The 10,162-nt window shown below is 37.6% G+C and overlaps 1 protein-coding gene across 1 annotated transcript; it reads left to right on the top strand.

The window, feature by feature from the left end:
- Positions 1 to 5,774: 5,774 nt before the first annotated feature.
- On the top strand, positions 5,775 to 9,122 carry LOC105043115 (alpha carbonic anhydrase 7-like). Its single transcript, XM_073256276.1, has 7 exons — positions 5,775 to 5,995; positions 6,102 to 6,319; positions 6,691 to 6,797; positions 7,342 to 7,444; positions 7,532 to 7,699; positions 7,798 to 7,851; positions 8,870 to 9,122. Exons 1-7 carry the CDS (start codon positions 5,905 to 5,907, stop codon positions 8,969 to 8,971), a joined length of 843 nt encoding a protein of 280 aa, XP_073112377.1. The 5' UTR covers positions 5,775 to 5,904; the 3' UTR covers positions 8,972 to 9,122.
- The last annotated feature ends 1,040 nt before the right edge of the window (positions 9,123 to 10,162 follow it).

Below are 10,162 nucleotides of genomic sequence, written 5' to 3'. Positions count from 1 at the left end.
AAAAAAATCTTACCATATATGTGTATGTATATATATATATATATATATGGATACATATATATACATATATATATATATATAGCTTATTACATATTTATCTTTTTTTTCTTTTGAGACTGTAAAGAAAATATCAACCTTTCTATCCTTATTCTCATCTCACCTATTGAGACAATTCGACTGAAATCAAATCTGTTACTTTTTATCCTTCAAAGATCATTATTTGCATATGTGCATCTCATAATATTATAGTTTTCTAATAGTATCCTCCTATTATTTTTTGAGTAATAATGTTAGTAAATATCTACTTTAAATATAAATAATACTATTGCCCTTATGCCTTAATGTAGTTGAAAATTTTAATACTCAATTTATATGATAACGTTCTGTTTTTTTGCATAAATATTTTAAGGGTATTAATATCAAAGGGTAATAAAATCATTATGCACCTTAAAAGTTAATTATTGAAATTGTTAGTCAAAAAAACTAACTTGAGGGTATTGTTGTAAAAGCCGCAAATGCAAAATAATAATTTTCAAAGAAAAATATGTAATAAGCCATATTTGCAAAGGTATTTATAAAAAACTAAAAATTTTTAAAATGAATCTATTGAGTTTAGACGATTAATCATATTATTTAAATAGTGATAATAGAAAAATGTTATTAGAGATTATTATAGGATTACTGTAAGAATAACTATGATAGCAATTATATAAATGTATAATAATTTGATATTGTAATAGATACACATATTAATTATCATATATATTGCAATATAATTTTTATATATTAGTTAATACATGTAAATATAATAATAATTATAATAATATATGGACTATAATATCATCAATTATACTAGTATTGTCATAATAGTTGATAATATTATGATTAGATTAGCTTTCCTACTACTATAATGATATAATAGTACTTTATTAATAATATAAAACTATCAATTATATTAATAACATAATATAACAATAATATTATAATAATATTATTATTTCTAATTGTAAGGATATCATGGAGAAGGAGAACTGAAGCAACTGGAATAGTGAGATGACATCTTCCAAAGAACTTTCCCAATCACAAGACCTCTTACAGTTGAACTAGGACGAATTTTAGCATAGTTCTAATTAGAAGTCCTGGAGCCTTTAAAAAAAAAAAAAAAAATTGTGGTTGAATTGTAGCTTGCAATTACATTGACAGGCATCTACACACTTGTTTTGGGCATCAACAAATTCAACTGCAGCCAACCACAATTTGTATCCTACCAACTGCAAGCAACCAAACAATCTTGTTGAAGTTTTTGCATGTATAGGATACAGTTTTGCCTTTTTCTTCCCCATAAATGGAGTTGGTCTGAACACTTAAGGGGTTCAAATTGAGCCTATGCTCATCTAGCTAGACCTAGATTAATTTTTGCACTGAGTTCCAATCATGAGATTTTATAGGCTCCGCCAATTTTGCTATAATAATTTTCGTTTGAAGTGTTACAAGCCATCGAGGAAAACATGTCAAGGATTAGTTAGGTGATGACGCATGTTGGGTATAAAATACCTCCCAGCCGAAGTTCGTGATAGGGGTGACCCTCCAGGGATTCTACTGACGTCAGACCTCCGACGGCACCTCGCCGAATCTCTCTGACGGCCGAGCCTCCGCAACATTCCCAAGTTCTGCCGACGGATGAACCCCCACCAACGTCGATCGGACTCACCACGACGGGCGGATTCCACCCAAGTTCGACGATGGTCGGCCACCTGCTGGAAGACTTCGTCCGGACTCCTACGGGAGCCGAACTTCGTCCCCTGACTTTAACTGCTGGCAAACTTCGTCCGAACTCCTAAGGGAGCCGGACTTCGCCTCTGACTTTAATTGCAGGTAGACTTCACCCGGACTCCTGCGGGAGCCAGATCTCGTCTCCGACTCCGGCCCAGGAAGACTTCGTCCGGACTCCTACGGGAGCCGGACTTCGTCCCCGACCTCAACTACTGGAAGGCTTCGTTCGGACTCCTATGAGAGCCGGGCTCCGTCCCCGACTTCAACTGCTGGAAGACTTCATCTGGACTCCTACGAGAGCCGGACTTCGTCCCTGACTTCAACTGCTGGAAGACTTCGTCCGGACTTCGCCCCCGACTCTGATTGCAGGTAAACTTCGTCCGGACTCCTAAGGGAGCCGGACTTCGTCCCTGACTTTAATTGCAGGTAGACTTCACTCGGACTCTTGCGGGAGCCAGATCTCATCTCCGACTCCGACCGCAGGAAGACTTCGTCCGGACTTCATCCCCGACCTCAACTGCTGGAAGGCTTCGCCCAGACTCCTATGGGAGCTGGGCTCCATCCCCGACTTCAACTGCTGGCCGACTTCGTCCGGACTCCTACAGGAGCCGGACTTCGTCCCCGACTTCAACTGCTGGAAGACTTCGTCCGGACTCCTACGGGAGCCAGACTTCGCCCTTGACTCTGATTGCAGATAAACTTCGTCTGGACTCCTAAGGGAGCCGGACTTCGCCCATGACTTTAATTGCAGATAGACTTCACCCGGACTCCTGCGGGAGCCAGATCTCGTCTCCGACTCTGATCGCTGGAAGACTTCGTCCGGACTCCTACGGGAGCCGGACTTCGTCCCCGACCTCAATTGCTGAAAGGCTTCGCCCAGACTCCTACGGGAGCCGGGCTCCGTCCCCGACCTCAACTGCTGGTAAACTTCGTCCGGACTCCTAAGGGAGCCAGACTTCGCCCCGACTTTAATTGCAGGTAGACTTCGCTCGGACTCCTACGGGAGCCAGATCTCATCTTCGACTCCGGTCGCAGGAAGACTCCGTCCGGACTCCCACGGGAGCCGGACCTCATCCCCGACCTCGACTGCTGGAAGGCTACTCCTACGGGAGCCGGACTCCGTCCCCGATCTCAATTGCTAGTAAACTTCGTCCGGACTCCTAAGGGAGCCGGACTTCGCCCCTGACTTTAATTGCAGGTAGACTTCACCCGGACTCCTGTGGGAGTCAGATCTCGTCTCCGACTCTGGCCGCAGGAAGACTTCATCCGGACTCCTACGGGAGTCGGACTTCGTCTCCGACCTCAACTGCTGGAAGGCTTCGCCCGGACTCCTATGTGAGTCGAGCTCCGTCCCGACCTCAACTGCTGGTAAACTTCGTCCGGACTCCTAAGGGAGCCAGACTTCGCCCCTGACTTTAATTGCAGGTAGACTTCGCCCGGACTCCTACGGGAGCCAGATCTCGTCTCCGACTCCGGCTGCGGGAAGACTCCGTCCGGACTCCCACGGGAGCCGAACCTCGTCCCCGACTTCGATTGAAGGAAGACTTCGTCCGGACTCCTACGGGAGCCGGACTCCGAGCTCCTCTCAGACGGGTAGCTAGCCACCTCTCTCCACCAGACACTCCAGCCGAACTTCGACCGACAGGCCTGGACCCCTGGCAGGCCGCAATAACGGCCACGACTCTGCTCCACTCCCTGCAACAGATTCCGTGCGGCTCCATCACTCTCTGGCAGGCCGCAGTAACGGCCACGACTCTGCTCCACTTCCTGCGACAGATTCTGTGCAGCTCCATCACTCCCTGGCAAATCACAATAATGGCCACGATTCTATTCCACTTCCTGCGACGGATACCACGCGGTTCTTCCACCCTCTGGCAAGTCGCGACAACAGACGTCGCTCCACTCCCCGCAACAGACTCCACGTGGCATGTCCCAGTGACGGTCACGATCCCACTCCACTACTCTTCGCAATAAACTCCTCCTGACCCTGGACAGCCTACTACCAGACGGTTACGGACATCGCTATCAGTCTGTTGCCCCCTCCGTCTATAAAAGGGGGACCCAGATACGTTATTCTCTAAGCTCTATTTTCTATCCCAAAACTCTGCTAAAATTTTCGTTCGAGCACTCCATTCTTGTTGAGGCAAAGAACTGACTTAAGCGTCGGAGAGTCTTGCCGGAGCAACCCCAACTCCGGTTTAGACTTCTTGTGCAGGTCCCAGCGGCGACCGCGACTCCCTCGACTCCAGCTTCTCCGGCGCAGGTGGATTTTTGCACCAACAACGCACATACAAATATATGTTGCCTATTGGTCATACCCTCCACGTAAGGAGTAGAGGTTTTGTAATGTGCAGTGAGTGCACTGGGATCTGAGAATTAGAAATCTGGATGGATCTCTTCACAATGGAGGAGTTTTCATGTTCAATCTCTGAAAGATGCTTGATAAGCTCTTGGCATGGATAATTGTTGCCTTATTTGATCAAAATGATTATAAGCATTGAAGGAAATTGATTTCCTGCAGCCAATAACATGGCAAGCATATTTAAGGTTCGGTGGCAGTGAGGCATAGAATGGATTAGATGTAATTTAGCAACAACCAAGGCAAGGAGGTCGATGGGATTTATTCCTTAGGGTAACATTTTCTAAGTGATTGCCTTTGAGCATGTATTATAAACTTGATGGTGCCAACTAGTTTAGTTAGCAAAGTTATTGGATATTGTTTGATTTCTAAGTAATTATAACCAACGCATTTGCATAATTTTATCCATATAGGCATTTAACCTTCATTAATCTATCAAAACTATAGTCATCCCTTCCTTGTTTAATAGTTTTAATCAAATAAAAAATAAATAAATACCAACTATTTTCAATTTTTTTTGAAATTTTAAAAATATCTCTTATTGTTGAGGTTTTATTTTCAGAGCCGAAAAAATTTGATCGGTATATATAATCCTAAATAAAGTTAAAAAATATTTTTTTAAAAAAATTATTTACTATTATATGAGAATCAAAATAGAGTTTAGTCAATAAAATTATTAAATATTGACTAGTCATCCGTATAAGAATTTGAGATATAAATTAGCCAAGTAACTTACAAGGTACTCGAGCTCACCTCTACAAGTTCAAGTTTGACCTGATTATTATCGACCTCATGTTGATTTTGAATGGCTTGAATAATTTTTTGAATTGACTCGACTATTATTGAAGTCATGTCAATCTTGAATAATTTTTTGAGTTGAGTATAAGTAGCAAAATATTCTACTCGAAGACCTGTAAGTTAAACCAAATATATATACATATATATATTATTAATTTAATTTTTAAAATATAATATAATATTTTATTTTATTTTTATTATATTTTTTTAACTATTATTAAATCTTGATTTTGAACTTGAACTCATGTCCGAGTATAGCTCGATTGAATTTTAAATCGAGTCAACTCGATCTTAAATATTTTTTTTAATTTAAGCCAAGTTCAAATTTAGATATCAAGATATGATCCATTTTAAATCAAATTTTGAAGCTATATATTTTAAATCAAGTCAACTTCCAGCCTTTTGTGGACTTTTTTACCAAGAGCGTAATTCAGGTTACGTACATAGGAATTGGGATATCTTTTGTTTTCAAAAAGTAGTTTTCGATGAAAGATTTTTTTTTTTTTTTTGAAAAAGTTGACGGAAAGATACCCTTTTTCAGCTTGTAAGCAGCGTACAGGCACGTGTCCTGGCTCCTTGGTCCCAACCAAACGCTTGACGCCTACTTCTGCCACAAAAAGATAAAAAAAAAAAAAACGTGTTTGACACCTTCCCTGCCGCCCACTGTCCTTTACATCACCTACTGCAAGCCCATACATCATCGGTTGGAAAAAGAAGAGGACGAGCATTGAAATAATGGAAATCAACGTCCACCGTTAAGTTTGAAATGTCTCCCACGTTCCCACCTCCAATGTATTCCTTGCTTTTGACTAGTCCTACTGCATGCTTATAATCATAAAGCTCCCTTGGCTCTCTCTCCGTATAACAGTATCTGCAGGTTTCCCCCACCAAAATAAAACAAACTCTTGGCTTTCTTTCAAAAGGAACTTTTTTTCAAAAAAAAAAAAAAAAACCTGCCTTTTGGCTTATTAGAAATGAAGAAAGCTCAAGCTCCCATCTTCGTTTCTTCCTTCCTCCTTGTTCTCCTTCTATCTTGGAGTCCCATAGTTATATCTCAAGAAGTTGGTAAGGAGAGTTGGAACTCTTATCTATGAAATATAATGCTCTATTAATTTATAGAGATTTATATATGGGTTTTGAGTACAGCTTTGGTTCTCCGTGGTTGTTGCAGAGGATGAGAGGGAGTTCAGCTATGAGGAAGGGAGCCCCAATGGGCCGGATCACTGGGGAGAGATACAGAAGGAGTGGGCTACGTGTAACAATGGAGACATGCAGTCACCAATTGATCTGACCCATGAGAGGGTGAAGATTTTGCCCGGATTGGGGAGGCTGAAGAGGAACTACAAGGCCTCAAATGCAACGCTTAAGAATCGCGGCCATGACATAATGGTACGGCCTATTATACTTGCTTGGTTGCAACCAATTATATCACCATAATAAATCTTCCATTTTCCTATTTTGAGTTTGTTTATTTTCATAATATTCCATTGTAAAGGAAGCATCAAAGGAATGAGCAATAAAATGGCTATATGGTATTTCTGAATAAATAAAGAGCATAAAACCATAGAAATAATCGAGTTGAGCTTGTGATTTTTTATATAGAGATTCTTTTGTACTCATTTAGTCGCTTATTAGTCTAAATTATTATTATTTTTTTTAACTTTGAGTTTTACTTTTGACAAACCTTTTAAGGATATAACTGGAATAGGCTTTATTTTGTGTTGCATATTTTGATAATAAAATGTGCTGTATGGAGTTAGTTGGAATGGGTGGAAGGAGGAGGGTGGATTCGCATCAATGGAACCGAGTACCAGCTTAAACAATGTCATTGGCACTCTCCCTCAGAACACACTATTGATGGCAAGAGGTCTCTCTCTACACTCACTTAAACCATATCTCCAACTCCACCTTTTTGGTTCTAGAAAACATGATCGAATTGTAGCATCTGCTTCATCCACAAAAGCTTCTACTTTTTTATATAAACTTAAATTTGTCAACTATATGTTGCCTGTCCATCTTAATTTCATTACCGCCACATTTGGTTCCGAGAACAAAAGCATGGAAAATATCTCTTAGAAAAAAAAGTATTATATTTTGTTTTCTCAGCAGCAAACTGACAAAATTGGTAACTTTGAAATTTTATTTTTGCATCTCTAATTATATATATATATATATATATATATATATATATATATATATATATATTAATGTAATTCCCCTGCAGCTAAACATATCTCACATCCAAAGATATCTCGAATGGAAATTATTTTTTCAAGAATATAAGAAGCCAAAATTTCAAATCAAATTATGTCGCTAACAGATTAGAAAATAACCAAATCTATGTTCCCATTTGAACAGAGTACCTTTTTCATAGTACTTGCAAAGAGTGAATACCTGTAAACTGTTTGCAGATTTGACCTTGAGATTCACATGGTTCACGAGAGCTCTGATGAAAAAATTGCGGTAGTGGGTATCATCTATAAAACGGGCCGGCCGGACACATTTCTTTCAGAAGTATTCCTTCTTCGAGTTCCTCTACGGTTAGTGGTATCCTTTCATGTTAACATAACATATAGTGCTCATTCTCTTCTTTTTTTACAGTTAATGGAACACATCAAAGAAGTTGCAGACACCGAGGAAAAGGAGACAAATGTAGGAATCGTCGACCCAAGGCACGTAAAGATAGGGAGTAGGAAGTATTATAGGTACATGGGCTCTTTGACAACCCCACCTTGCACTCAAGGTGTTGTATGGACAATTACTAAGAAGGTAATTAATCTCCTTAAATCTGTTACCATACAAATTCTCGAAGCTTAACTTCTCATGAAATATAATTGTAGTTCTGAATAATTTATTGTGAGTTATAGGTCAGAACTGTTTCAAGAGAACAAGTGAGGTTGCTAAGGGAGGCTGTGCATGATGTAAGTTACCATGCTGCTTTATATAATAGCAGTAAAGAGCATATGATTAAGTAGGGCTTATATGCTTGCTACAAATATTAATGTTTACTATTTGAAGCTTTATACAGGTTGGATTTCAGTATTTCTATTTACAACAGTTATATCTGGGATTAACTGTAACTCTAGTGAATGCCTTCTGTTGCCTTTAACTAGTTGGAGGGTGGGATAGAGTTTTCCAAAGTACTGCACTTACAACAAAATGCAAACAAAGGGGCAACAGCAGTCATTTGACCTCTCATTTCTAGCAACCAAACATGCTATGATGATTCTTTGATACTTTCTTGCAAGAGGTTTCTAGATAAGGGGTTGCTCTACCTAATCATGAAAACAAATTAGAATATGTGGATAAACATCATGAAAACCAGAACACTAATTTTGCAACGAATATCATTATAAATGGGTTACATAAAATACATAAGAGTGGTGGCCCTCCTCCAAAGATAAGATAATCCTCTAGGGGATTATCTGTTCCTATGATCAATTTCAAACATTTTCAGTAATTATCTGCCATACCTGCTTGCCATCTAGTTTACTTGTTTTGGGGATATAAGCACATGAATTTTATGTTTTGAAGATCAGAGTTCATTTAGTGTTTTCTCATTATTATTTGTAATATTTGTTTTTATAGTAGAAATTAGTTCTCTCTCTCTCTCTCTCTCAGATACACCAAGAGAGGCAAAATTGATGTGATGAGGACATGAGAAACTTTGTTTTGCCTAATTTGTGCTTCCAGACAGTAATTGACATGGTTCATCGAGTTTATTTTTATCTAGAGCATGATATTGGTTCTTTTATTAGTATTCACTTTTGTAGCCCTCTTATACATACGTAGGATTACATTAGACTTGATGGATAAGTACCGCATACAATATTTGACATGGGCTGCAGTTTTGTTTATAATAAAATATCTGCCATTTTTCCTTTCTTTTTTCTAGGACTTCTGCCTTTGTGTATAATCATCATTTTTTCCCAATTTCAGAGTGCAGAGAATAATGCGAGGCCAATCCAACCAATCAATCAACGTGAGATCCAGTTTTATACTCCAAGGATTCATGAAAGTGATCAACGTTTTCCTCATTAATCAAATGATCTAGTGCCCCATTTTTGTTGTTTATTATCTTGTATATCTTTTAACCATGCCAATAAATAAACAATTACTTGTCCGATAGAAGATAATGATAATTTGCTATTTACTAATTTATCCGATGGGAAGAGGTAATTAGTTTGAAGAATGGATGCTCTTTGCAGTTCATATGAATTACTAAATAAACAAACAATATGATGTCTTCTGTCAATACAAAAGTTATCCTCCAAGGAGTAAAACGTGACACCTCTGCCCCTTCTTCGAATGGAACAATTCAGGACTTATTTTTTTATGAATAAATATAATAAAAAAATTGATTAACTTTTTTATTGACCACTCATTTCTATTCTCATACTTTTCAAGATGGATAAGTTACTTCTTCATTGATAGCATTTATCATTAAATAAAAAAAAATCTTATTTATCTCGAAAGTAGCTAAATCATTTTTTTATCAATCAAAAAAATAATCTTGTTAATTCATTCATAATATATCTTTAATCTTATAATAATATAATAATATATTATATTATAGTATAACATATTATATTATATTATAATATATCATATTATATTATAATATAATATTATAGTATTATATTATATATAATAATATAATATATTATATTATTATATATAATAAGATATATTATATTAGTATAAGATATTAATATAATGTAATATTATAGCATATTATAATAATATAATAATATATAAAAATATAATAATATAATATATTAATATAATATAATATATCATATTATATTATTATATATAATAATATTTATATAATAAAAGGTATTATAAAAAATATGAATAAATCTTAGCATCTTATTCAGAAAATTAGTAATACAAAATAATATGGATAATAAATTTATATAAATTATTTTTTTATTTAAATATTATTTAAAAATATAAGTTCATTGATAATTTTTTATTCTCAAAAGAGCGGGCCCTCGGTGATAATTAGCTCCTTGGCCCCTCATTTAACATCCTCACGCTGGAAGGGTGACTTACGGCAACCATTGTACCATGGATCCCTTTGCTGCATCTCCCCCTATGATCAATGACATGATGTCTTATACACATAGAAATAAGTAGCAATCCGCATGACATGGACGGTGCAGCGGACTGAGTCGGTGCACATGAGTGCGTGTGGGGTAAGAGGCATGTGGTCCTTGTTAGGGTCCA

This window comes from Elaeis guineensis, chromosome 4, assembly GCF_000442705.2.
Source record: "Elaeis guineensis isolate ETL-2024a chromosome 4, EG11, whole genome shotgun sequence".
Classification (NCBI taxonomy): domain Eukaryota; kingdom Viridiplantae; phylum Streptophyta; class Magnoliopsida; order Arecales; family Arecaceae; genus Elaeis; species Elaeis guineensis.
The sequence above is the reverse complement of the archived record's forward strand: the minus strand, read 5'-3'. Positions and strand labels throughout refer to the sequence as shown.

What these genes read in the sequence shown, in the direction of transcription:
- LOC105043115 (XM_073256276.1), top strand. Translation starts at nt 5,905, where the DNA reads ATGAAGAAAGCTCAAGCTCCCATCTTCGTTTCTTCCTTCCTCCTTGTT. An exon ending in CGGACACATTTCTTTCAGAA is followed by an intron (nt 7,445 to 7,531) that starts GTATTCCTTCTT and finishes CTTTTTTTACAG; the next exon opens with TTAATGGAACACATCAAAGA. An exon ending in TAAGGGAGGCTGTGCATGAT is followed by an intron (nt 7,852 to 8,869) that starts GTAAGTTACCAT and finishes TCCCAATTTCAG; the next exon opens with AGTGCAGAGAATAATGCGAG.